At 50.4% G+C, this 26,544-nt stretch overlaps 2 protein-coding genes and 1 long non-coding RNA gene across 6 annotated transcripts in view; 2 read left to right on the top strand and 1 right to left on the bottom strand.

Annotated features, from left to right (window-relative positions):
• The window catches only part of SLC22A23 (solute carrier family 22 member 23), a 192,890-nt gene extending 184,486 nt beyond the window's left edge, over nt 1–8,404 (top strand). For all 3 annotated transcript variants that reach the window (XM_039462679.2, XM_010338125.3, XM_074398393.1), the window contains one exon: nt 3,940–8,404. In XM_039462679.2, the coding sequence (XP_039318613.1) occupies nt 3,940–4,297 (358 nt within the window). In that variant the 3' untranslated portion in view covers nt 4,298–8,404. The remainder of the gene's footprint in view (nt 1–3,939) is intronic.
• A 1,169-nt stretch (nt 8,405–9,573) lies between these two features.
• PSMG4 (proteasome assembly chaperone 4) lies at nt 9,574–18,486 on the bottom strand. 2 transcript variants are annotated; one of them, XM_039462682.2, is made up of 4 exons: nt 18,194–18,486; nt 12,349–12,424; nt 11,580–11,704; nt 9,579–9,769 (listed from the first exon to the last, which is right to left on the bottom strand). In XM_039462682.2, exons 1-3 carry the CDS (start codon nt 18,365–18,367, stop codon nt 11,619–11,621), a joined length of 336 nt encoding a protein of 111 aa, XP_039318616.1. In that variant the 5' UTR covers nt 18,368–18,486; the 3' UTR covers nt 9,579–9,769; nt 11,580–11,618. The 2 variants fall into 2 exon arrangements, with proteins under 2 accessions (XP_039318615.1, XP_039318616.1); XM_039462681.2 differs by lacking the exon at nt 11,580–11,704 and having other exon boundaries at nt 9,574–9,769.
• Nucleotides 17,176–23,387, top strand: LOC141584379 (uncharacterized). Its single transcript, XR_012517405.1, has 3 exons — nt 17,176–17,607; nt 22,045–22,452; nt 22,966–23,387. It is a non-coding gene; the product is annotated as an uncharacterized LOC141584379 (long non-coding RNA).
• The last annotated feature ends 3,157 nt before the right edge of the window (nt 23,388–26,544 follow it).

The raw sequence follows: 26,544 nt of genomic DNA, 5'->3' as shown, positions 1-26,544 counted from the left end.
GCGCCCAACCTTTTTGACTTTTCATATAAACTGATTCATACAATCACTTAGCATTATGTTTTTAAGTCCATGTTGTAGCATCAGGACTTCATTCCTTTTTATGTCTAATATTCCATTTTATATGACAGGCTGCATTTTGTTTATCCCTTCAGCAGCTGATGGGCATTTGGTATTTCTAAGTTTTGGCAATTATGAATAAGGCTACAGTAAACATTTGCCTGTTAAGTTTTATATAGAATTATGTTTTCACTTGTTTCATAGGAGTAGAATTGCAGGATCATACAAAAGTTTAGTTTTTGAAGAAACTGCAACCTCGTTTTCCAAAGTGGCTACACTGTTTTACTGATTTTGGGCCAAGGCCTCACTCTGTGGCCCAGGCTGGAGGGTGGCGGCACAACTGTGGCTCAGCGCGGCTTCAGCCTTCTGGCCTCAAGTGATCCCCCATCTAAGCCCCCCAAATTGCTGGGATCATATGTGTGAGCCACCGGGCCCAGCCAGCTGCACTATTTTGATTCCTACCAGCAGCGAACAAGGGTTCCATTTTCTCTACATCCTTGCCACATGTCTTATGTATTACAGTCTTGGTTAGCTGTCTTTTTTGTTAGTCATACTAGCAGGTGTGAAGTGGTGTCTTACTGTGGTTTTGATCTGTGTTCTTCTGATGACTAATGATGCAGCACATCTTCTTGTGTCTTCTTGGATGTACAGTTTGTATAGTTTCCTTGGAGAAATGTCTGCTCAAATCTTTTATCTATTTTTTTTTAAAATAGAGATGAGGTTTTATTGCCTAGGCTGGTCTCAAATGCCTGGCCTCAAGTGATCCTCCCACCTTGGCCTCCCAAAGTGCTGGGATTACAAGCATGAGCCACCATGTCTGGCCTGCCCATCTTTTTACTGGATTATCTGTCTTCTTTTTGAGTTGTAAGAATTCTTTATATATTCTAGGTACAAGTCCTTTATCTGATACATGCTTCACAAATAGTTTCTCTCAGTCTACGGTTTGTCTTTTGCTTAAACATATATCTACTGAAGGGTAGTTTTTAATCCTAAGGAAATCCAACTGATCAGCTTTTTCGTTTTTCTTTTTTTTTGAGACAAAGTCTCACTCTGTCACCAGGCTAGAGTGCAGTATCTCAGCTCACTGGGCCTTCACCTCCTGAGTTCAAGAGATTCTCCTGCCTCAGCCACCAGGGTAGCTGGGACTATAGGCATGCGCCACCACACTCAGCTAATTTTTGAATTTTTAGTAGAGACGGGATTTCACCATACTGGCCAGAATGGTCTCTATCTCTTGACCTTGTGATCTGCCTGCCTGGGCCTCCCAAAGCACTGGGATTACAGGCGTGAGCCACCGCACCGGGCCAGCTTTTTTTTTTATGGATCCTTCTTTTGATGTCACATGTAAGAAATCTTTGCCTAACCCAAGGTCACAATGCTCTTCTCTTGTTTTCTTCTAGTAGCATTATAGTTTAAGCTGAGTCTAAGCACTTAGATTCTATGATTCATTTTGAGTTCATCTTTTTGCATGCTGTGAAGGGTCCAACATCATTCTTTTGCATGTGAATATCCTGTTGTCCCAGCACCACCTGTTGAAAAACTATCCCTTCCCCCTTGCTGGATTTGCCTCTGTCCACAGTCAGTTGACCATAAATGTGAAGGTTAGTTTCTGAACTCCCTGTTCTGTTCCACTGATTGATCTATACACCAATAGCAAACTGCCTTAAGTAGTGTGGTTTTATAGTTTGAAATTGGGAAGGCAAGCCTTCTAACTTTGTTCTTTACCAAAATTGTTTTTGGCTACTCTCAGTCCTTTGTGTTTCCACATAAATTTTAGGATCGGCTATTTTCTCAGGAAAAAAAAAAAAAAAAAAAAAAAAAGCTGGAATTTTAATAGGGATTATGTTGAATCTATAGAATTACCCTCTTTACGGTATCGAGTCTTCCAATTCATGAACATGGAATGTCACTCTATCTTTTTTTTTTTTTTTTTTTTTTTTTTTTTTTGAGATGGAGTTTCGCTCTTGTTACCCAGGCTGGAGTACAATGGCGCGATCTCGGCTCACCGCAACCTCCGCCTCCTAGGTTCAGGCAATTCTCCTGCCTCAGCCTCCTGAGTAGCTGGGATTACAGGCACACGCCACCATGCCCAGCTAATTTTTTGTATTTTTAGTAGAGACGAGGTTTCACCATGTTGACCAGGATGGTCTCGATCTCCTGACCTCGTGATCCACCCACCTCGGCCTCCCAAAGTGCTGGGGTTACAGGCTTGAGCCACCGCGCCCAGCCTATTTTTATCTTTTTAATTTTCTCTCAGCAGTAAACTTTTTCAGCATATAGTCTTGTGTTCCATTTGTTATTTCTAAACATTTTATTCATTGGATGTTATTGTGAATGGACTTTTTATTTTTTTTGAAATGGAGTCTCACTCTGTTGCCCAGGCTAGAGTGTAGTGACACGATCTCAGCTCACTACGACCTCTGCCTCCTGGGTTCAAGTGATTCTCCTACCTCAGCCTCTTGAGTAGCTGGGATTACAGGCACACACCACCATGCCCACCTAATTTTTGTATTTTTAGTAGAGATGGGTTTCACCATGTTGGCGAAGATGGTCTCGATTTCCTGACCTCGTGATCCACCTGCCGCAGCCTCCCAAAGTGCTGGGATTACAGGCGTGAGTCACCGCACCCAGCCATGGATGGAATTTTCTTGACTTCATTTTTGAGTGTTTTGTTGCTAGCATGTAGACATATAATTGACTTTTGTATGTTGACCCTGTATCTTGTAACCTTGTAGGACAGTCTTGGTGAGTTAGGAGCCACTTATACTGCCAACCAAGAGAACCACAGACTAGTCAAGACCTGAAGTCACATACCTGCCTCCTACCTGCTGTAGGGACCTCCCTTTCAGCCTACTCAGCCTCAGCAGCTCCAAAGACAAAGGTCTCTTCACTCCAGGGGGAGTGCCTAACTCTTGAGCAACCCTATTAGAAAGCTCTTCCCCAAACCAAAGGTCCACTGTGCCCACTGCTCTGGAGCTAGGCAGACAACTCCAGTCCCACTTCCTTGAGACAAGGCCACCTCTGCCTGCCCCCTTCAGTGAGGCCCCAGAACTGGGGACCAGGCAGCCCTCTCTGCCCTGGCCTGTTACCCGAGCACCACAGTCCCACTGCAGCCTGGCACAGCACTGCTTTCTCAGGGGCCAGAGAACACCTCAGTTCCAGTCATGTGTTTTTAGGTCAAAGTAGAGAGGTTTAAGGGACAGGGGTTTTTGTAGGTGTTGTATCTCTGCCCCCACACAAGGCAGCGGGCGGAGATCGATGGCCAGCCTTCTGGGTTTTGGTTGTCCTGAGCTCAGAGCTGCAGTGAGTCCCTCTCTGTCAGTGCATAGCTTCATTTGGGGGACCCTTCAGGCACAATCCTCAGAGATGGGACGGTGTCCACTGGTGGTTCACAGAGAAATTTTAGGAGACACGTGGGACATCAACTCAGTGAAGAAATCACTCTTTTAAGGTATCTTGCAATCTCTCAAGTCTCTGTCCTTGCTGATATGTCCTTAGTACCCTCCTTAACCCTTGGCAATCCCCCATGCATTGGGGAAATGGCATCATTTAATTATATTTTGTTTTTCCTTGTATATTACTTAAGGTAAGTTCTCATGGTCCCCCAGCCCTGAAAAAACAATAAAAATAGAAAGAAAAAAAAAAAGATAAATTAAGTAAAAGTTTTCAAATTGATGAGGAAAAACAGTCACTGACCTAGCGTGGCCCTGGACGGATACAGTCAGGGTGCAGGTGGTATGGGACGTCCAAGGTCGGGGTACACTGTGCAGTGCCCAGGGCAGCGGGGCCCCTGCAGAGGCGGCTCCCCAGTCCACCTTGAGCTTTCCCGGGATCCCGCTGCTGGGCTGAAGTGGCTCATCCTGTGCTTCCCTCCCCCTGCAGATGCGGTGGGCTGGGGCTGGTGCTGGCCAGCGCGGGCTTCGGCATGCTGACGGCACCCATCATCGAGCTGCACAACCAGAAAGGCTACTTCCTGCACCACATCATCTTTGCCTGCTGCACGCTCATCTGCATCATCTGCATCCTCCTGCTACCCGAGAGCAGGGACCAGAACCTGCCTGAGAACATTTCCAACGGGGAGCACTACACGCGCCAGCCGCTACTGCCGCACAAGAAGGGGGAGCAGCCACTGCTGCTCACCAATGCCGAGCTCAAGGACTACTCGGGCCTCCACGACGCTGCAGCCGCAGGGGACACGCTGCCCGAGGGTGCCACAGCCAACGGCATGAAAGCCATGTAGCCAGGCCTGCAGAACCCGGGGCTCACGGATCTGGGGCAGCTTGGACACAGGTTTACAGACCGGGGACCGAACACATGGCCAGGGGTGGGAAAGCTGCCCCACCCAAGCTGAGCCTCTCACGTGGTGTGGGGAAATCCTGTCTTTCCAAAAGTCCAAGGAGCACAGGTCGGAGGCGACAAACTCTTTGGAAATAATCCTTCCAAGACTTTCTTTTCTGCCATTAAATGTTTGTATTTATTTTGGTCATTTTTACAAGAAGCACTTTATCCCCTCTCCCTCTCACTGATCACAAATGGCATCACCTCCTTTGGCAGCGAGACACGGGCACTCTGGGAAGATGCCACAGTGATCACGGCCGCGGCCCGCCCCTCCCCGGAGATGGGACGCGGCTCCTTGCAGCACCCGGGAGCCAGATGTCACCTCGGCCGTCAGGAGCGCCCCACGCCGCCTGCCTGTGTGCAGAAGCAGGACATGACCGTGGAGCGTTTCCGGGACTGCATTTTAGACAGAGTGAAATGTACATGAATTAGGCTTTTGCTAGAGAGTCTGTGATGGTTTTTTAAGGTCCTTTTTCCCTTTCTGTTTGTAAGGTAAGAGCTTCTGTTCCATGTGCAGGAGAAAACAGCTCCCAGACACCATTAAAACCAGCTTCACCTTTCCTTCAGGATCATCCTGTTGTACTTGATGCTGAAAGCTCTTGGAGAAAAAGCTTAAACATTTCACCAGAAATCTTAACCGAGCAGGAGTCACATCGCCACAGCTTTGTGAGTACACAGCTAACAGATGCATCGAGGCCTGAGCTGTGCTCGTTTTTATTCCTCCTCTCCCAGATTGGCTCCAGCAGGACAGCCCCTCGTGCACCGCCAGCCCCTGTGCCGGCACTACTTGAAAACATGGCTCCTTTCTAAGCTACAAACAATAAGAAAATAACTCAAAAAGATGGTGGAGGCAAATCCACAGAAGCGGGGCTGCCCTCCCACACACACCCATCACCCACACCTCGAGCACACACCACGAAGATCACCAGCTTGGATGGCCGTCACCTCAGACATCACTCCAGGAAGCACCTGCAGGAGCTGGGCCCCCTCACGCCTGCCTTCCTGGGCCGGCTTCCTGCTTTCAGTCATTTGCTCAGCACAGAGGCAGGGCTTCGGGCAGGGAGCCGAGATTGAATCCTCGTAGGTGAGTCCAAATGACCTCCAGCCTCTCGAAGGCACCAAGACAAATTGAGAGGAAGCAATAACTCACCAAAGCTCAACGCTGCCCCTGCCCCGATCTCCAAGGGTTTCTTCGTGTTCCTCGTTTCACCCCAGAAAGTGAAGGGTTCCTCTTGGCATTTTCAGAGGAATCCTGTAGGACATCCAGGGCCGCTAAGAGACAGCCTCCTTGGTAAAGGCAGGCACCACTTTATAGCAACTTGGGCACCAGCTTTTCTGGACAGCCTGGCTTCTTACTGGAATTGTTCAGTTCACCCCTTCTCAAAGTGTGTCTTTGCCGTGGGCTGTGTCCATCCAGGGAAATTGTGGTCTCAGGCCTGGGTGAGACAATGAACTGACTTCCGACAGTTGCTAGAATTCACAGGGCAGAAAAGAGGCTGACCTTCCCCCTTCCAGCTTTCCACCTGGCCTGCTTCTTGCTGTCTCCACCCGTGTCTCCTCCACATCCGGTCCGCACATCAGTAGGTGCCTAGTGATATGTAAAGACACAGCAAGAGGCAAGCAGACTCACGGCCACGTGTTTCCAGTGGCTGGGCCACACCAACACCTGGGGTCTTGAGACGCCCAGGAAGGGAGGCTGTCTGGCCGGCCTCTCCCCACCTCCACATCCAGCTCCTCCTCACCTCCCCTCTTTTTTAAAGTCACACTTCCATGTTTCAACATTAGTTTGCATTCACCTATACGAAGGCCTTTCTTTAGATCTGTGCAGCCTTTGCGTGCCAAATTTGTGAAATTCCTTTTACCTTTTTTGGAGTACTTGCTACAAAGCTATCTGTCAACAAACCCCATTATATACAGAATAGGACCTGTCCAGCAGCCAGGCCAGTAGGCAGCTGGGGAAGGGGGGAAGGGGGGAAGGGTCCAGCAAGGCCCCTGAGCCTGCACCTGGACGTGTGTACGTCTGCACCCATCGCCGTCAGCACCAGGCCACCCTGCAGTCCGCTTGCTGTACTGTGGAAGGACTTGCTAAGTGATGGAAGTTGCAAGCAGTCGCATACTGGTCGTGTAAACAGTTTTTTTTAAGAAACTGAAGCTGTAGAGTGCTGCCAGAAGTCTCCAGAAAGGTGGTGGCAAGGTACAGCACTCTACTCTTCCGGTCGTGCTCTCTGATCTCCACCTCAAATGACAATAAAAACCCTCCAACGAAGGTCCAACGAAGACAGTGCTCAGCACTTCAGCCATCAGGACTAATCCATCAGTGACTGGAAAAGAGGCTAGCTTTAGGCCTGGGCTCTTGGGGCCAGAGTCCAGCGGGTGTGAGGCTGACTTGCCGACGATCGATCGGCGGGGGGGTTATGTCTCAGACGGCAAGGCAGTCCCACAGCTCTCCTCCCAGTGCAGCCTCGGGGGGAGGCTGGGTGCCTGTTCTGCTGCAGCTTCAGCCTAGGGATATCTGAGGCTGCCGAGGAACACCTTTATGAAATGTTACCGGAGCAGCAACACTTCTCTGTGGGCACAGCCCCAGGAAATCTGGTACCAAGTGAGCAAGGCGGCAGGGCCCACTCAAGCCTGACACGCGTCTAGGCCGCCGGGCTCTGCAGGGGAGGCTGCTACGGCCACCTGCTTCCCAGCAGTCTGTCACGCTTGAGCCCCAGTCCTGTTCCCTTCCTGGCCAATAGAGAGACCCTTCTCAGGCACCCAGTGGTTCAATTTGGCCCTCCCGCCCCCCTGCTACTCTCCTCCACACACCCCTGCATTCTACCAGCCTACCTGTCAGCCTTTCAATAAAAGTTAGGCACAATTGTGAACACCTGAGATGGAGCTGAACATTTCTTCACTTTCTTCTTTTCCTGAAGTCAAACTCTTATCCAATACTCTAATTATTACCACCCAAGACAAACAGGAAAAAGGGTTAAATGTTTTTGTTTACTGACAGTAAGATCACCTGAATCTGGACTGCGGGCTGGTAAGATGGTTTGGCTACAGAACAGAAAGAAAACAAAAACAGACCTCATAAGGGAAGGGAACTATCGCACTCAAGACACCACCACTTCCCAGAGCCAAACGAGCAATCCCAAACTGGAAGTGCCGTAAGTGAGCCTGTGACGTCACACCGCCCGGCCCAAGGTGCCGCACGTGCGGGGGAGGCCCGCACTCCCATTGTCCTCCTGTCTGGAAGGCACCACCTCACTTCCATGTGCCCCCTGTGTGTTTGGAAAAGCAGCATGGTGTGTCCTGTCTAGTGGCGAACACTTCCCTCCCTGTCCTGAGGTTGTAACATAGTAACTGTGTTTCTGTCTGTGTGGGTGGGGATTCTCTGAAGGTGCTGGTTCATAGCACAAGCTTACACTGAGTTCTGAACTGTCGTTCACAGCTGCGTGTCTGCATGGTGTCGCATCTGTTGTACCTTTGGGAAAAATTTGTATGTAAATGTACAGAAATAAAAATGTTGCCCCATTAACAGATTTCCTCTGGAATGTCTTCCCTACCTCACCTGATGGTATCCAACGAAGGGCATTTCACTACCACTGATGAGTAATAAAGTCCTCCGTGTTCATTCAGACCTCACTGCACCACTACTTTTAATGCCTCTGTAAGCTGTGTCTTCACTCGCCCCAAGAGGGGTGGAGGGAGGCGGTCACTCTGCTTCGAGTCCTGGTCTTAAAGGTAGTCAGAGGCAGAGGCTGGATTAAACACACACTGTTTACCAAGTGCCACTCTCAGACCACCTGAGAGATGGGGGCCATCAATAAAATTAAGAGGAATTTTTTTCCCTTGTTCATTTATGTTCTGCTGATCCGTGGTCTGAAGGTTCCTAGAGACGTCTCAAGAATGAGTATCTTACACTGTGATTCTGTGAGGAAAGACTGGTAACCCAAAACTCTCTTCTCTAATGTAGTATTTTTTAACGAAAATGACAATATTTCTTTAATAAAGTATTTATACCAAACTCTTCTCTCCATAGCCCTGATTTTGTGTCACTTACTATTATATTCCCAGAGAGGTGTCCACTCGGCTTTGCAAGCTGCGATGAGGCTGGCCAAGGCCTTGAGGTTAGCACGGAGAGTCTGCAAAGGAGGGAAGCACCCGGAACCACAGGCTTACTCCTCCGAAGCGCCTTTCCATCCTGGCCAGGGTCACCACCTCTACTTGCCTGCCGCTGGCTCAGTGCAAGACTCTCCCTCTGGATGAAACATGTTACGGGGTCCTGAACCATCTGCCTCTGAACAAAAGGGTTCAGATGGACCCCAAAGATTAGAAAGTTCTTTGCCAGTGGTCCTCAACCTTGCCTGTGCAGAGGCACCAGACCATCTGAACCTCTGGAGAAGGGCCAAGACCGGAACCTACTTCAAGTGGTAGGATTAAAGATTAAAGGCTAAGGAGTGCAAATGACCAAAGCAGGTGCCTGAGGTACTCTGGATTGGGGATAGAAGAGAGGGAAGGGAAGACGATGAAATGACAGGAAGAGCAAGAAGGACCTGAAGCCTTTGAATCCATAAAAAAGGGATAAAACCATAATTGACATCTAACTGCCATAGTTTGCAAAGCATTTCTACCTACCTACTTAATCTTAACAAGAATTGAGCAATGTGGGGATTACTCCCACTTCACAGACAAGGAGACAGAGCCTAGAGAAGTCAGACTTCACCAGACCACAAATGTAGTAATGGGGCAACATAGGGAGGTGTTCAAATGCAGGCCCAAGAGGGAACACAGCAAAAACGGAGTCCCCAGAGCAAGGGTTTAGGGAGAACACAGCAAGAAGTGCCCTGGGGAGGGATCACTGCAATGAAGAGATCGCTGCATCAGTTCACAAGGCAGAATTCTGAGGAATGCATACATAAACCTAAAGCATATTGATACAGCACTTTAATTCTAGATGTACATCACAGTCGTGTCTGATTGAAACTCTTTTAGATTATTAGATTACAGCCTTCAGTCCCAACAAAAATCCCATTTCATCCCTCTAGCACTCAGAGCCAAATGAGGACGTGTGGGCCTCCCACTCTGCCTCGCCTTCCCCAGGTGGCTCAGGATAAGCCTTTTGGCCCACACACTGCTGAGAAGGAAGCTCAAAAGATTAACCCCTTAAAAATAAAATGGGAAAGCAGCCTGATGACAAATCAAAATTTAATCCGTTTATTTACATGTACATCGTACATAAGTTACAAATTCTCACTGCTGCCACTCAGCTAGAACTTTTCCGGGAAAGCCTCCATCTCTTCCTTGATCCTGTTTTCTACAAGTAATGCGAAGTTACTGTCTGTGTTTTGAAGATTATAGCTGACAAACACCTGTTTGTTGGTCTTCCTGGCTAAAAAGAGAAAACACATTGGTATAGCCACTCCTGAAACACCGCAGGCCCATGTTCCTCACACCCACATGCAGCTGGGAAATGCTTGGAAAGATGGGGCTGTAGGGGGAGAAGAAAGCTCTAATCTCCACGCCTCTCTTCAGACAGGTGCTGCAAACGCAGACGCGTCACTCAGTCTCTGCACCTGACCCGGGGTTCTGAAGGGCAGGCCCCACCTCAGCAGCCTCCCTGGGACTTGTTTGAGAGGCAGCTCCTGGGCCCCACCCAGGCATCCTGAACCCCACCCAAAGCCAGGATGTGGGGCCAGCTGTCTTCGGGAACAGGCCCTGCAGGTGCCCTGTACTGCTTAAGAACCTCGGCTCTACACAGACGGGTTTTTGGTGTTCTCATTTTTTCTTAATTTTTTAAAAACACAAAAAATAAAGTATTTAAAATAAAATATTACAGTTCTCCTTCAGCACCACCCCACCCGCAACCAGTTCCACTTCTCTCCCAATGGTAATTCTACATTTCCATGCATTTGCATGTATGTGCATACACACGTACATATTCATGTGTGTGTATATATAGATAGGCATATGGACACACATGTAATTTTCCAACGAATGTAAGTTTTAGCCCCTTTCCACAGAATCAATAAAAAATAGCTGAGGTGCACATTGGGCCAACTGCAAAAATCAAGCAGAGTCACATGCCCAGAATCTAAAAGCTGATACCCTGAAAACGTGGGCAGGAAGGCTAAGGCAGTTCAATGCTGCCTGCCCCACTGCAGGGGCTCCTCCCTCAGCCTCCCCCACACCCACGCCCAGGGCCGGTGCAGGATCTACTCACCCCTGGAGAGGCAATGACCTGTCCCCATCTCTGCATATGGTAACCATGTACTTAGCCTCATCACCAAAAGGCAGAAAGGCGGTGCGGTGAGGCTGAGGGGCACCAGGCCACCTGCACCATTACTAAAGGCCGATTTAGAACACATATCACAGGATCTCATACAGGCGGCAGTTCTGTCCTTTCAGTGCATTTTCAACTTTAGGGCCAAGGCCCAGGCTCCAGACAACTGGCACAGCACAGGACTTTGCTGGACAACCCCTTCTTGGTCTGAGCTCTGCAGCACCAGTCCCTTCAGAGATGCTGGAAGCCACAGCACACTCGACTCGCCGAGATACTGAGAACCCCTTTTTTGCATACAGATACGAGGCCTCCGTCTCACAGATATTCTGGAGCCTAATTTACCTTATTGATATAAAAGTTATTTACAGCCTGCCAGACAAGCTCACAGCACCTTCTCTACTGGAGTGTGTCTCTGCAACCTCACCCAGCATTCTGTCTGTATAAATATGAATACCTTCCTGAGCCCTCTCCCACCAGCCAGGGCCACACAGTAACCTGTTCCATCTAAGTGTGCTACCCCTTACATATTCACAAACACAAAGTAACACACAGACACAAAAGAGGGCTTTTACTTTCACGTGGCTCAGAAAAAAAAGATGTAAACACAAAGAGGGAAGGAGGCAATTGGGAAATCGGGGCGAAAGCTAAGCAGGAATTCTATCTTCTTTGTCACTTTTCTGTACATTTTAAATTACTTCCTAGTTAAAAATTACCAAAGTAACTTACAAGTCAAGTCTCTACCTCCAGGGGAGTGAAAAAGAATACTGCGAGTTCCTGAAATGCTGACCTGTGTCCTCCCTGACCTCTGTCCTCTCCACACACTGCCCTGGGCCTGTTGGGGACACTCCACCCTACCCTGCCTTCCTGAGCTGGCCAGAGCTCCCTGGGGCCACATGCCATGCTGTTCATGTGTCTTCACCTCAGTGTGACTGACTCAGAGGTTCTGGCTTGTCAGAGATCAGGTCCTTCTCTGCCCAAGACACAGAGGGGCTCCATCACTGACTCCACAGCAGAAGCAGCTGAGTGTGCTGGAGGTGGCCAGGCCTGGGCAGGAGACAGACATCCTGTACACACCAGCCACAGGCACTGGGGCTGGGCATTGCAGAACACACAGCATCCTTACCTGGCCCACCTGGGTACGTACAGGAAGTATGTTCTGGGGTGTGGGAGGGATGGAGCGTTCAACTTCATTGCCTCTGCTTATATCCGCTCTATACCACACTCGCTGGCCAGGCCAGTCTCCCCTCCCAGCCCCGAGGGGCATCACACTGTGAGTGAAGGACAGCCCTTCCTGCACAGAGGTAACACCTGCTCCACCAGCTGCACTGACTCCTCCTGAGACCCTGGAGGCTACACCTCGAGCCACTGCGTACAGGGGCTGTGGGCACTGCTCACTCTCTTCTCCCAGGAGGAGGTGATACACTTATGGAAGGGAAATCAGCTCGTGAACTCAAGGATGCAGCCAAGGACGAAGTGGGCATCCTCTGGGAACAGGCCAGCCCTGGGACAGTGGGCACAGATGTGTCCCTTAAAGAAGGCACAACATGCAAAGGTCTGAGCTTCCCAGCAGCAATGAGGTGATTGTTCTTAGCACAAAGATTCTTGACTTCCAAAGGGACTTGCCTCATGGTTCCATTAGAGTGGGGCTCCCACCTGGCTGGCTTGCAGCACCAGCTGTGGGTACATACCTAGGCGCTGGGCAAGGCCAGTGGAGGTCGTGTCGGAAGTGTCCCCAAGGAGAGAGGTAGACACGGGGATGGAGTCCTAAAAGAAAAGCAAAGGGCACTGCAGCTTCGCCAGCCCCCGCAGGCTAGCCACACTTCTGGCATTGGGGCTTCTGATTCTTCACAAGGGCAGCAGTGGCAGATTCTGAGAGGGCAGACACAGGTACCGAGGGAAAGAGGGAGTGGCCTCTGTCAACAGCCAAGTAGGTAGACCCCAGGTCACATATGAGGTCGATATAGTTGGGAGAGATGAAGATGGAACCACAGTGCTGTTAATAAGTTTCAGGACCAATTTCACATGAAGGTCTCGTTTCAGAGTCTGAAACTCCAAAACATGCTGAATGAAGGTCAACGTTACAACCAAAAGGGAAGCAAGCAAGATCATTAAGGCCACAGCAAGAAGGAAGTGACTCCTAGTCTGGGCACCTGTGCCCTGGTGCCTGGTGCCCCACAGCAGCTAGCAGAGAGGCAGGACGCCTAATCTCCCCATCTCAGCCTATGAGGGAGCATGCCACTCCAGCCCCTGCGGGCTCCTCGGGGTCAGCAAGTGCCCTATGACTTTGAGAAAGGACATCAGCCACCAGCATCCAAATAAGGAAAATAACAACTTCTGAACATGCTCGGCCAACCACATTTCAGACAAGAAGCAATAAGGTGAAACAAGCAGTACCAGTGATGCTCATATCAACATACAGGCCCTTCGGAGATGCGGGGGTAACCTGCTCCCAACTACTTTGGGAGTAATCTCTCACCATTAAAAATGTCTAGCAGCCGGGCGCGGTGGCTCAAGCCTGTAATCCCAGCACTTTGGGAGGCCGAGGCGGGTGGATCACGAGGTCAAGAGATCGAGACCATCCTGGTCAACATGGTGAAACCCCGTCTCTACTAAAAGTACAAAAAATTAGCTGGGCGTGGTGGCGTGTGCCTGTAATCCCAGCTACTCAGGAGGCTGAGGCAGGAGAATTGCCTGAACCCAGGAGGCGGAGGTTGCGGTGAGCCGAGATCGCGCCATTGCACTCCAGTCTAGGCAACAAGAGCGAAACTCCGTCTCAAAAAAAAAAAAAAAAAATGTCTAGCTAGTCCTATAATCCCAGCACTTTGGGAGCCTGTGGAGGCAGGACTGCCTGAGACCAGGAGTTTGAGACCAGCCTGGGCAATGAAGTGAGACCCTGTTTCTACATTTTTTTTTTTTTTGAGACGGAGTTTCGCTCTCGTTACCCAGGCTGGAGTGCAATGGCGCGATCTCGGCTCACTGCAACCTCCGCCTCCTGGGTTCAGGCAATTCTCCTGCCTCAGCCTCCTGAGTAGCTGGGATTACAGGCACGCGCCACCACGCCCAGCTAATTTTTTGTATTTTTAGTAGAGACGGGGTTTCACCATGTTGACCGGGATGGTCTCGATCTCTTGACCTCGTGATCCACCCGCCTCAGCCTCCCAAAGTGCTGGGATTACAGGCTTGAGCCACCGCGCCCGGCCTTACATTTTTATTAAAAGAAAAAAAAAAGTAAAGAAGGTCTAGCTTAAAAGAAAAAAAAAATAACTTATTGGTAATATAGCCAAAATTGCTTTTATCAAAATAGCAGATTTCTAGGATAAGCAGCCTGGATAGAGAGGTCTGAGAATCTTGGAAGTGGCAAGATTTTTAGAGGTACAGAGACTTTGAGGTTTGGTCCCCCTGCCACCCCAACTGTCCTGGTGGGGACAAGTGAACTGAGCAAACGGCTACCGCCTATTCGACAGTACAGCAGGGCACAGACCAAAGGCGCTACCCATCTCCTAAAGGCTCAAAGTCACTTTACAAAAGACAAGATTCTGTTCAGGGGTACAAAAGACAGGAGATCAAAACACACAGAAGGATGAAAGCATTTACTGTATGCTTTTTCACCAAAAACGATATAAAAAAACATGATCTTAATGAGCCTGATGTACACAGATTCCTCAAGTTCAACATTTAGCTGCCAAGGTAATAGTATTTAGTTAAACCTCCTAGAAAAAAAGAAAATCTACCTTACCCAGGGTGGTCTTTTCCGCCAAAAGTAAAATGTAAAGCCCCTTCGTGTTACCCTTCTTCACAGTTAATTATTTCCAAAATCACACCAGGACTGCGGCCTCTCAGCAGATGCATACCCAGAGGCTTTGCTGCAGCTGAAGCACCACCTTCCACTCCTAGAAACCCGCTGGGGGTCCAAGAATCCTGGAACAGGCAGGGGCCCAGTCCCAGGCCAGCTTCCCTCAGGCTGGTAGGACTCAGTGTCACTAGTCCTACAGCCTCTCTGGGCGCCAAAAATCCCTGCTCAATCCACGGTCAGCCTACTCCAGGTTGCATGGTTTCTGCTCCCTACAGTCTTACACATAGGAGTTTGGGGAAGCGGGAAGAAGGAGACCTCACACATCATCTGGAGCCAATCTCCACGCGTGGGCTGGTAAAATTCCTGAGAGGGGCCGAAGAGTAAGGAGTTTAGGTTTTATGGGCTACAAAGTCTCTATTAGAACTTCTCAGCCCTGCCACCAAAGTGCAAAAGCTCCCAGTCTCTACCTGCATGGACGGTAGATGAAGGGCCAGCCCACGGGCCACAGGAAGCTTGTGCTTCCTGCCTTAGGCTAAGGCCTGCACCTCTTTTCCCCAGCTGGCTCAGCCCTCTGCCCCTGGCGAGAACTTCCAGGCACACCGTGGCCAGTGAAGAGTGGCGCTGGACTTCTGACAGGTCAGATAACTGAAATCAGTCCCCTGTTCCTTTTCCTGCCTGGTCTTGCTGGAGGGTCTCTTTCCAGATGAGAAAATACACCCCACTGGGAGCTGTGACCACCATGTGGTGGGTGACCAAAGCCGCCCACAAGAGGAGCTTACTTCTTCCAAACTTACTAGCCCAAACCAACACTGCACAAAGGGGCACAAGGAAGCGACACCAGATCTGACCAGTGCCCAAAGCCTTGTCCACTATTACTAAAGCCTTGGGATTAAGGAAAGAATGCGAGGTGGCACAGAGCACACGGCCCCACCCATCACCCCGGTGCCTACAGGCCTCCTCCACTGCCGCCTGCTCAAAGGCCCACCACCATGACCCTCCAGAAAACTAAAAAAAAAAAAAAAAAATAGGAAACACCCAGGAAGTGCCACAGACCACATGGCTTTAAACAACAGAGGTTTATTTAAAATAAGGAAACACCCAGGAAGAAAAGCAAGAAAAGAATTCAAATGCCGTCTCCTTCCTGAGGCCTTTCCAGGTACTGTCAGGCACAACTAAAGGGCTCGCCCATGACTTTCTGCCCCCAGCATCCTCAGTCTTTACTGCCTGACTAGCTTCAGAACAGTCTCACTAAGGGGGCCTCACTCATTCATTCCACTGGGCCATAGAGAGCAGTGCATCAGGAGCTAGGGATACACACACTCACCCTGGACAAGCAGACAAACCTCACCATGGAACACTCAATAGCTGACAGAGGGAGCTAACAAGCCGGAAGACCAGCACTGCTGAGTGTCAGGGCAGGGAGGAGCTCTAAGAGGTAACAGAGGACGAGCACGGTGGCTCACGCCTGTAATCCCAGCACTTTGGGAGGCTGAGGCGGGTGGATCACGAGATCAAGAGATCGAGACCATCCTGGTCAACACGCTGAAACCCCGTCACTACTAAAAATATAAAAAATTAGCTGGGCATGGTGGGGCGTGCCTGTAATCCCAGCTACTCAGGAGGCTGAGGCAGGAGAATTGCCTGAACCCAGGAGGCGGAGGTTGCGGTGAGCCGAGATCGCACCATTGCACTCCAGCCTGGGTAACAAGAGCGAAACTCCGTCTCAAAAAAAAAAAAAAAAAAGAGGTAACAGCCTGAAGGTCACTGGAGTCTTTGGGTGCTCTGAGTTCACCTCGTGAAAGATTTTGAGCAGAGAAATGAAAATATCCAACGTCAGTCTTAAAACTATCATTCTGTTACCCTGGTTACAAGGCAGTGTTGTGGCCTGAATTGCGTCCCTGCAAAAAATATGCTTAAGTGCCAACCTCCGGGTACCTATGACTGTGACCTTGTTTGGAAATAGGGTCTCTGCAGATGTAATTAAGATGTAATTCAAGCTGGGAGCGGCAGCTCACGCCTGTGATCCCAGCACTTTGGGAGGCCAAGGCAGGTGGGTCAAGAGGTCAGGAGTTCGAGACCAGCCTGGCCAACAGAGTGAAACCTCGGCTCTACTAAAAATACAAAAATTAGCCCAGCATGATGGCCTGTGCCTGTAATCCCAGCTACTCAGGAGGCTGAGGCAGGAGAATTACTTGAACCTGGGAGGCACAGTTGCAGCAACCCGAGATCACGCCATTGTAGTCCAGCCTGGGTGAAAGAGCAATCCTTAATCTCAAAAAAAAAAAAAAAAAAAGTCTAATTTAAGACAAGGTTATACTGGAGAAGGGTGGGCCCTTAATCCAACATTACTGATGTCCTTATGAGAAAAGAGTCAGACTCACTTTGGGAGACTTAGGAAGGATCATCACTACTTGAGGCCAGGTGTTCAAGAATAGCCTGGGCAAAATAGTGAGTCCTCCCATCTCCAAAAAAAAAGAAAAAAAAAAAAAAACAATTAGCCAGGTATGGTGGCACATGTCTGTAGTCCTGGCTACTCGGGAGGCTGAGGAAGAAGGGTCATTTGAGCCCAGGAGTTTGAGGTGACAGCTACAATAATGCCACTGTACTCCAGCCTAGGTGACAGAGAGAGACCTTGTCTCAAAAAAAAACCCAGAAGAGAAGAGGCTGGTCCAAGTGCAGGGGTGTTTACAACTAACCGGTCACAACCAGTCAGATGTCCTGTTCCTTTTCCACTCCCACTGCTCCACTTGACTAGCCTAAAATAAATAAATAAAAATGTTTAATGTTTTTAAAAGAAGAGGGAAATACAGAGAGACACACACGGGGAGAAGATGGACATATGATGGCAGAGGCAGAGACCGGAGTGAGGCATCCCGCAAGCCAAGGTCCACGCAGTATCACCCGCACCGTAAGAAGCAGAGAGAGGCATGGGATGGTTTCCCCAACTCAGCCGCCACCGTGATTTCAGACTTCTGGCCTACGGAACTGTGAGAATAAACCTCTGTTGTTTTAAGTCGCTAGGTCTGTGACACTACCCGACAGCAGCCCCAGGAAACCAAGAGACACCAGGCAGCGACGCGGAACGCCGGGAAGGCGGGAGAGGAGGGGAGATGGCGATGTCCCAGGCTCGGCCCAGCGTGGCAAGGTGAAGGAGGTGAGGGGGGCTTGGGTTTTGTCTGCTTTGACTGGCAGCAGTGCCTGAAGAATCAGCGCGTGGAATGCTGAGAAAGAGGAGTGTGAAAAAGAGGAATCAAAGACGACAGCGAGACTCCGAGCGCACACCCAGGAGGATGAAGCTGCCATTACAGGGCCGGGCAGGCAGAGGGAGGGAAGGGTTTGGGGGAGAGAGCCTGGTGTGTGCCTGTTGCGAGGTGCCTGAGATATCTAGTGGAGAAGCAGGAGTCCCCTACAAATTATTAGAGTGGTCAAAATCCAGATGGCACCAGGGCTACCAGGTAGACGAGTCCCTCAGTGCGCGCGTGGCGAGGAGAGGCCCAGGACATTCTGACCTACAGAGACCACGGGACGCAGCCGCGGGGCTGCGGGACAGGGAGAGGGGCTCAGGGCCCGCGCTCAGCGCCCGGGGTGGTGCAGGCCCGGGCGCCCGCGGGTTCCCTAAGACATCCCGCGGGAGGGCTTCGGGGGAGTCGGGCGCCCACTGGAGCCAGGAGAGGCCTGGGGCTCGCGCCGTCCCCGCGCCCCCGCCCCGCCGCCCGCACCCTCTGCAGCCAGGCACTCACGTAACGGCTGCACATGGCCACGGCGAGGTTGCGCAGGTGCGGCGTGGCCCCCACCCACAGGAACAGCGAGTCCGTCAGCCGCATGACGTGGAAGTGGACCAGCTGCTCCCACAGCCTCGCGCTGAAGTTGTGCAGGGAGACGTCCCAGCCCGCGGGGGCCACCGGACCCTCCATGCCGCCCTCAGCTCCGGGCCCACAGCGCCGAACCCGGGTCTTCACCGCCGCCCGCCTGGCCAGACCCGATGGAGCGAGCGCCGAGAGGCCGAGCGCGCTTTCGCTTTCGGTCCCGGAGGGGCGTGGTGAGGGGGCGGGGCGAGTTCGGAAGGGGCGTGGTTAGGGCGGGGCGGCTGCCGGCCCTGAACTGAGCAGACCGAGACTTGGCCTCGCTGCCCCGGGCTGTCCTGCTGGCCTGTCCCGCACTCCATTACTTCTCTGGACGCGCCAGGAAAATCCATTGTAGTCGCAGAGTCCGGCGGTGACCTCTAGGGGCCAAGTGCGCCCAGTAGAACTCTCCCTCGCTTTGTTCCCCGCCCCGACCCTAATTAATATATTATTATTGAGGTGGGGCATTCAAGGACTGAAGCCAGCCGCACCGCCCTCCCAGGCCTTGACACTGCGCCCTACAGACATTAACTTTTAATTAGTTCTTTAAGCACTCTGAGAACGGCCATCTCCTGTCCCACCTCCTCCTAGCAGCCCTTTAACTCCAGGGAGGCCTCCATTGTAGCTAGCCCTAATTAAGAATGGCAAGGGTAGTGGGAGAAAGTCTTAGCCGGGCGCAGTGGCTCAAGCCTGTAATCCCAGCACTTTGGGAGGCCGAGGCGGGTGGATCACGAGGTCGACAGATCGAGACCATCCTGGTCAACATGCTGAAACCCCGTCTCTACTAAAAATACAAAAAATTAGCTGGGCATGGTGGCACGTGCCTGTAATCCCAGCTACTCAGGAGGCTGAGGCAGGAGAATTGCTTGAACCCAGGAGGCGGAGATTGCGGTGAGCCGAGATCGCGCCATTGCACTGCAGTCTGGGTAACAAGAGCAAAACTCTGTCTCAAAAAGAAAAGAAAAGAAAGGAAAGTCTTTAGAAAGGAAAATTATGTCTACTGAGTTGGCAGGAGGATGGGCAGGCACCCTTTTGGACGCCGAGTCCCAAGCTGCAATCGTGTACAAGCATGGGCCTCAGACTACCCCCTTAACCTCCCTGAGACTCAGGTTCCTCGTCTGCAAAATCCAAATAAAAACAGGTGCTTTTCAGAGAAGTAGAAAGGATCGCAAGAGTTTCATGGGAAGCACCATGAATCATCCCATTGGCACACCCATGGAGAGACCCCTTAATTTAAACTCTTTGGGACATTACGGAGTTAAAATAAGGAAGCTTTCAATGGGTTGAGAAGGTGGGAAAATTAAAAAGCCCAGTTTGTCAGATTCCGCTACACCTGACTTTAGGATTTAACTTGGAACCCCATAAAGGATCTGTTTTTTAAATCTCTAATAGATCTAAGTTGACTAAATTGAAATTTAAGAGGGCATTTTCCATCGTTTTGTTCTATTTGCTAATTATCGATGATTCAATAATACAGTTTGCTTTCAGGTCAATATTTAAACAGCTTTATTAAAATGTGATTAACATGCAATAACTGCATGTATTTAAAGTGTACAAATTGAAGTCTTGACCCATGTTTAACCAGTGAAGCCATCACAGTCCACAGAGTGAATGCGTCCAGTACCCCTCTTGCTCCTCAGTAATCACTCCTGCCCCAACCACTGATCTGTTTCCTGCTGCACAGATGAGTTTGCGTTTTCCTAAGTTTTATATCAGCGGAATCGCTGTATGTACTGTTTTTTGTCTGGCTTCTTTCCTTCATCATAATTATCTTGGGTTCATCTGTGTGTGTGTCAGTGCCCCATTGTATGGCTGTATCACGGCTGTGATCATCATATATTAGTTTATAGAAATAGGGCTTGAAGTCTCCCTTTATATAATCCTCTATATATAATCATATAATAGTTGATAGTATGAGTGCCTGAAGAATATTTCCCTACATATATACCTATAATTATATTTTAGTTCATAATCAGAGGAATGCCTAGAGTGGACACATTACAGAGCATGGTTTAAGGGAAAAACAGTTATACCAGGACAAGAATCCATCCATGGCCCAGGCGGCAGCATTCAGTATCATAAAGATACCGGCTGTATGGCAGGCTTGGGGTGAGAGCCACCCCTCCTGATAAAGGAGTTGTAGGTCCTTGCTCCAGTTCTTGTGGAAGGCTGCCCCCAGAACGGCAATCCACCTTGGTGACTGTGAACTTTATCAGCTCTTGCTACTGTGCTGCTTGAAAAGCATCTTCCCATAGAACCCATTGGAAGCTGCCAGAAGGTGGCGGTAACTCTGACAGCTCTGTCACTGCTATGTGACTTGAGTCATCCACCCATAAATCTTCTTAGAAGTAGTTTGCCCATAGATAGAAGTATTGCACACTGCACCCTCTTCACTGCGCACGACCCACCTTCAAGCCTCGGTGACCTCATGGGGGTGGACCCCTTACTGCACATGGCCCTTGCCTTCATGGGAACGGGCCCCTTGCTGCACACTGTCCATCTCCAGGCCTAGGTGACCTAATGGGGGTGGACCCCATGTTTTATTGCTCACGACCCTATCACTATCCTTAAAGATGATTTCACTCACTGCCCTACCCTCTAACCTATACACAATAAATACTCATGCTTCTGGACATTCGGGGCCTCGCCTCGCCTTGCCAGCCTTGCCTGACTCCGCTCATAGGTGGCGTGCCCCCCCGCCCCGAGCTCAGCTGCGTTTTCTTTGTACTTCTGTGTCCTGTCTCTTTATTTCTCGGATCCTGCACCTCAGCACAGCATAAGGCTCACCCCACGACCCTGTGGTGCACTCAGCCTTACATCTGGCTCCCAACGTTCCCTACAATAAGGCCTCAGGTACATGATATGTCGCCAAGGGGGCAGCAAATGCATTCTTTTCTATCCCAATCAGAAGAGGAAGAGAAACAGTGTGCACTCATGTGAGACAGACAATATTCATTTACAGTTTTGCTCAGGATTCTGTCAAATCTCTGCCCTCTGTCTGAAAAGACTGGGACTGTCTGGACATTACACAGAATATCACATTGGTGCATTTGCCATTGCCACCTCTGTTTCACCAATACCCCAGCTTCAGTCCACGCCTTTGGCCATACAGGGGGATCTCATAGGAATCACTTAAGAATGAGGTAAGAGCTAGGCTGGGCGTGGTGGCTCAAGCCTGTAATCTCAGCACTTTGGGAGGCCGAAGCAGGTGGATTATGAGGTCAAGAGATCGAGACCATCCTGGTCAACATGGTGAAACCCTGTCTCTACTAAAAATACAAAAAAATTAGCTGGGCACAGTGATGCGTACCTGTAATCCCAGCTACTCGGGAGGCTGAGGCAGGAGAATTGTCTGAACCCAGGAGGCGGAGGTTGTGGTGAGCCGAGATCGCGCCATTGCACTCCAGCCTGGGTAACAAAAGCGAAACTCCGTTTCAAAAAAAAAAAGAATGAGGTAAGAGCCTTAGCTTTTGGATGGGTCAGGGTGTGGGTGTAAGCTACAAATGGATGACAGTTACATCACAGCCTCACTCAGGCAGTGGGTCTGGGTATCTATTTCATGTGGACAGAGCAATGGCCCAATGTTGGATTCTAGATAGACTTATGGGCAGTGGGGAATGACCTGGCTGGGCTGGTCAGGGACCTTTGGGGAGAAAGACTGGAAGATAAAAGGGAAGAAGGTCTGGGAAGGCACATGTGGATGGAGTGTCCGTGAAGTGTGAACATCATTGTGTCACGTTATCTTTCAGCAAACAACATCCACCATGGAAGAGAGATTAAGCAACTACGTAGACAGAATGACTGGGCCAGTGGATGTTAGTCAGCCTCATCTTCCACTATCCCAGGATGGGCACGATGGGCCCAAGGTGGCAGAGATTATGCATGGACCCAACAGCGTGGAATTCTGCTCACCAGGGTTGATTTTGCTCCTGCTGCCACCAAACATCCTATCTACCACCAGCAGAGAGCTCAGCTAAGGCTTCTATATGGCCCCACTCCTCAAAGAGAATGGCCGGCCACGAGGCAGCAAATTGGTGATGCTGGACTTGTTATAAGTAAAATTTTTGATGCAGCAAAAGAAGTAGCACTTGAATAGAAATTTCCTCAGCAAGGCAATTTACTTCTATAGAAGGATGTGGCTCTCAGATGGAACAATGGTGAGTGCACACCAGGACAAGGTACTTATGCCTGATGGAGGTCTCCCCTACTACTGTGTCATTCCCCCATTGGCTAGGGTTAGATTGCGTAGTCTAGTCTAATTCTGATTGGCTATTTTAAAGTGAGCAAGGGTACGAGCTGGAGTGGCAGCATGGGTAGTTTGGTGGGAAGGATGGTTACAGGCAGGTCAGAGCAGGTAAGCAGGGGTCAAAGCAGGTGACCAGAGCAGGTGACCAGAGCAGGTGACAGGGATGAGTCAGGACGGGGCAGGGGACCAGGGGAACAGATGTGAACTACTGATTAGAACTGGTGGAAAAGGTTGTTTACTGAATCTACAAGGAAGTTAAACTTTAAAATAGAGAATTAAAGAATAAGAGAGCTGACTGATTCTTTGAAGAGAAACTTGGGGTTCACTATATCTAACAGACTCCTTCTACCTAGAGGAATCAGCAAGTTATTCTTACAGGAATAGAAGCACATTGCAGGTGTGAGTTTCTCTTTCCTGTCCGCAGGGCATCAGATAACACCATTCTCCCAGTGCTCCCACATGGGAGTAGGTGATGGCCACGTCACATACTCTGCACCACCCAGAAACTGCTGCCCTCTGAGGGCACGGCTGGAGCGCCAGCTCAGAGATGGTAACTTACAAGGGAGCCAGGCTCCTGTATGCACCCTGAATTAAAGTATTTTCTTTTCTTTTTTTTTTTTTTTTTTTGGAGACAAAGTCTTGTACTGTCACCCAGGCTGAAGTGCAGTGGCACAGTCTCCACTCACTGCAACCTCCACCTCCCTAGTTCAAGAGATTCTCCTGCCTCAGCTTCCTGAGTAGCTGGGATCACTGGCGTCCGTCACCACACCCGGCTAATTTTTTTGTATTTTTAGTAGAGACAGGGTTTCACTATATTGGCCAGGCTGGTCTTTTTTTTTTTTTTTTTTTTTTTTTTTTTTTTTTTGAGACGGAGTTTCGCTCTTGTTACCCAGGCTGGAGTGCAATGGCACGATCTCAGCTCACCGCAACCTCCGCCTCCTGGGTTCAGGCAATTCTCTTGCCTCAGCCTCCTGAGTAGCTGGGATTACAGGCACGTGCCACCATGCCCAGCTAATTTTTTGTATTTTTAGTAGAGACGGGGTTTCACCATGTTGACCAGGACGGTCTCGATCTCTTGACCTCGTGATCCACCCGCCTCGGCCTCCCAAAGTGCTGGGATTACAGGCTTGAGCCACCGCGCCCAGCTGCCAGGCTGGTCTTGAACTCCTGACCTTGTGATCGGCTGCCCACCTGGACCTCCCAAAGTGCTGGGATTACAGGGGTGAGCCACCACGCCCGGCCAATTAAAGCATATTCTAAGGTGCTGTGTCCCCAGTGAAAAGACTACATGAATCAGGGAACCAAGAGTGGAAACAGGAGCAGTCGTCTCTTCCAATAGCCCGTTGAGGAGAGTGCGCTTCCCAAACCTGCCCCCGTGGACTGCAGGAGTAGAAGCCCCGTTTCCGAAAAGGAGAACACTTCCACCGGGACACAGCGAGAGTGCCACTAAGCAAAAAGCCACGACGGCTGCGGGCCACTTTGGGCTCTTTGGCGAGCTGAGAACAGTCACTGTTCTGGCAGGGGAGAGTCACCCCTGGTCATCAGGAGGAAGAGAGCTGTTGACACCCCATGGGAAGAGGAAGGAAAGTGTTCAGTACACTCTGATCTACTCGGGCGCCAAAGGGGACTCCCTTGCCCAATTGTGACAGTAAGTGGAGGCAGCAGCAACTCCAGCCTGGGAAGGCAGATCCCCTTGTCAGGGAAGAACTGTCACCCAGCTGCTGGGAGCACAGGGCCTTCAAGTGTCATCCCCCACAGGGATTCCTTCAGCTACTGAGAACTGCCTTGCCCAAGGTCCTTCCTGTGGGGACTTTCTGATGAGGACAACGGATTAAAGACATGGCCACTTGGGCCCAATGTGCCTGGTCAACTCTGTCAGCCATTTTGGCCCTTTCATGGCTGATTTTGCTCCTCGCCTAATCTCTAAAGGGCCAGCATTGCTCTCAGAGACACAGGTACACCCAGCTGCCTGCAGGCATTGCCACCTGACCGTTTCCCAGCACACCCGCCCGTGGGTGCAGCCACACTGAGCTCCTCCTTCCTTCCCCTCTCTCCATCCCACCCCCAGGCCAGCTTGCCTGCATTCCCGACAGTGGTGCACATACCAGACACACTCACTTCCCAAACTCCAAGCGTGGGACTCTTCCCAGTTATCTCCCACGCTGGCCTGCACTGCTGCTGGGCCAGTCTGACCTTTCCTTGCTTCTTGATTCACTGGCTTCCAATTTTTCTTTCTCACTATTGCCAGAGAGATCTATAGATGATGCTACACCTTCTTTTTTTTTTTTTTTTTTTTTTTTTTGAGACGGAGTTTCGCTCTTGTTACCCAGGCTGGAGTGCAATGGCGCGATCTCGGCTCACCACAACCTCCGCCTCCTGGGCTCAGGCAATTCTCCTGCCTCAGCCTCCTAAGTAGCTGGGATTACAGGCACGCGCCACCACGCCCAGCTAGTTTTTTGTATTTTTAGTAGAGACGGGGTTTCACTATGTTGACCAGGATAGTCTCGATCTCTCGACCTCGTGATCCACCCGCCTCGGCCTCCCAAAGTGCTGGGATTACAGGCTTGAGCCACCGCGCCCGGCCTGATGCTACACCTTCTAATAAAAATTCTCTGGTGGTGTGTAGCCCAACACCTTTGCAGACACACCAGGCCCCTCACCCCGCTGCTGGTCCCCTTCATGTGTGTCCCTGACATCACGCTCAGGCGATAACTCCACAATTCAGTATCTGCACATCTGTCTGGCCCATGCACAAGGCGCCACTTGGCGGGGGCCTGCCCTACCTTACCTGCCTGAGAGACTGCTCCTCCTGGGTTTATCCCAACACCACCCCTCAGAAAAGCCTTCCCTGGCTCCAGGCCAGCTGGTGGCAGCTTCTCTTGGCCCTCATTTTTACCTCCCATAAAGCAATCATTGTATGCAATGTAAAATAAAATACGTTTTATGTAAGGTCTTTCTGCATGCTCACCTTCCTCTCTGGAAGCTCCTAAGGAAAGCCACCGGGCCTTTCCTCTGCAGTGCAGTGCACGGCCTTGGACCCTGCCTGGGAGGCAGGTAGCAAATGCTGATTGAATGGCTGAGTGAGAGAGAACACAGACGGGCCTCCCCGCAGGCCTCCTCAGGGTCTGAAGCTCTAGTCCTGGTTCCACCACTCATTATCTCTATACCTTTATTCTAGTTCTCTGTTACCTTAGCTGTAAATTGAGAAGACTGGCTTTTAGATTGTCTCTAAGGCGCCTTCCCCAGCTAATACCCTATGAAGACCAGATAAGAGAGCAGAACGGTAACAAGAACCCTTCATCGCCGCCGGTGTCATTCTGCAGGGGGCCACTAGGTGGCAGGTGGGAAGGAATCGGGCAGGATGAAAGCTGCTTTTGCTTTCAGAAAGCAGTGGGAATCCTTGTATTCCTGCTCCTCCAGAGTAGTCGGCCAGGGACGGTCTTTTCTCCAGGTTCTGCAAGTGCAGAATGCTCGATGAAGCACAGGTCCTGGTTCCCAGGTAGTCCACAGCCCACAAATGCAAAGCCACCCAGCATCAGAAGGCGAAAGAGGCCGCTTCAAAAGAGAAAACGCAAGGTGGCCTGCGGTGCCGATTCACCCCCTCCTCTTTCTGTGACCAGCTTAGATTGTGAGACTTTGTGTCTGGCATGAATTTCATTAAGAACAAAGATTCAAAGATGATGGATAAGAAAACTGCTCTGGGACCAGCTGGGCAAGGTGGCTCACATCTGTAATCCCAGTGTTTTGGGAGACTGAGGTGGGAGGACTACATGAGATCAGGAGTTTGAGGTCAGCCTGGGCAACATAGTGAGACCTTATCTCTATAAAAAAAATGAAAAATTAGCCAGGCGCAGTGGCTCATGCCTGTAATCCTAGCACTTTGGGAGGCCGAGGTGGGTGGAGGTTTGGAATTCGAGACTAGCCTGATCAACATGGAGAAACCCCATCTCTACTGAAAATACAAAATTAACTGGGTGTGATGGCGCATGCCTGTACTCCCAGC

Source organism: Saimiri boliviensis, chromosome 4 (genome assembly GCF_048565385.1).
Source record: "Saimiri boliviensis isolate mSaiBol1 chromosome 4, mSaiBol1.pri, whole genome shotgun sequence".
NCBI lineage: Eukaryota > Metazoa > Chordata > Mammalia > Primates > Cebidae > Saimiri > Saimiri boliviensis.
The sequence above is the reverse complement of the archived record's forward strand: the minus strand, read 5'-3'. Positions and strand labels throughout refer to the sequence as shown.

Coding starts and splice junctions, on each gene's coding strand:
- PSMG4 (XM_039462681.2), bottom strand. CDS start 18,367: ATGGAGGGTCCGGTGGCCCCCGCGGGCTGGGACGTCTCCCTGCACAAC. Junction 12,425..18,193: donor TGGCCATGTGCAGCCGTTAC/GTGAGTGCCTGG, acceptor CTTTTCTTTTAG/GACTCCATCCCCGTGTCTAC. Junction 9,770..12,348: donor TGGCCTTGCCCAGCGCCTAG/GTATGTACCCAC, acceptor TTCTCTTTTTAG/CCAGGAAGACCAACAAACAG.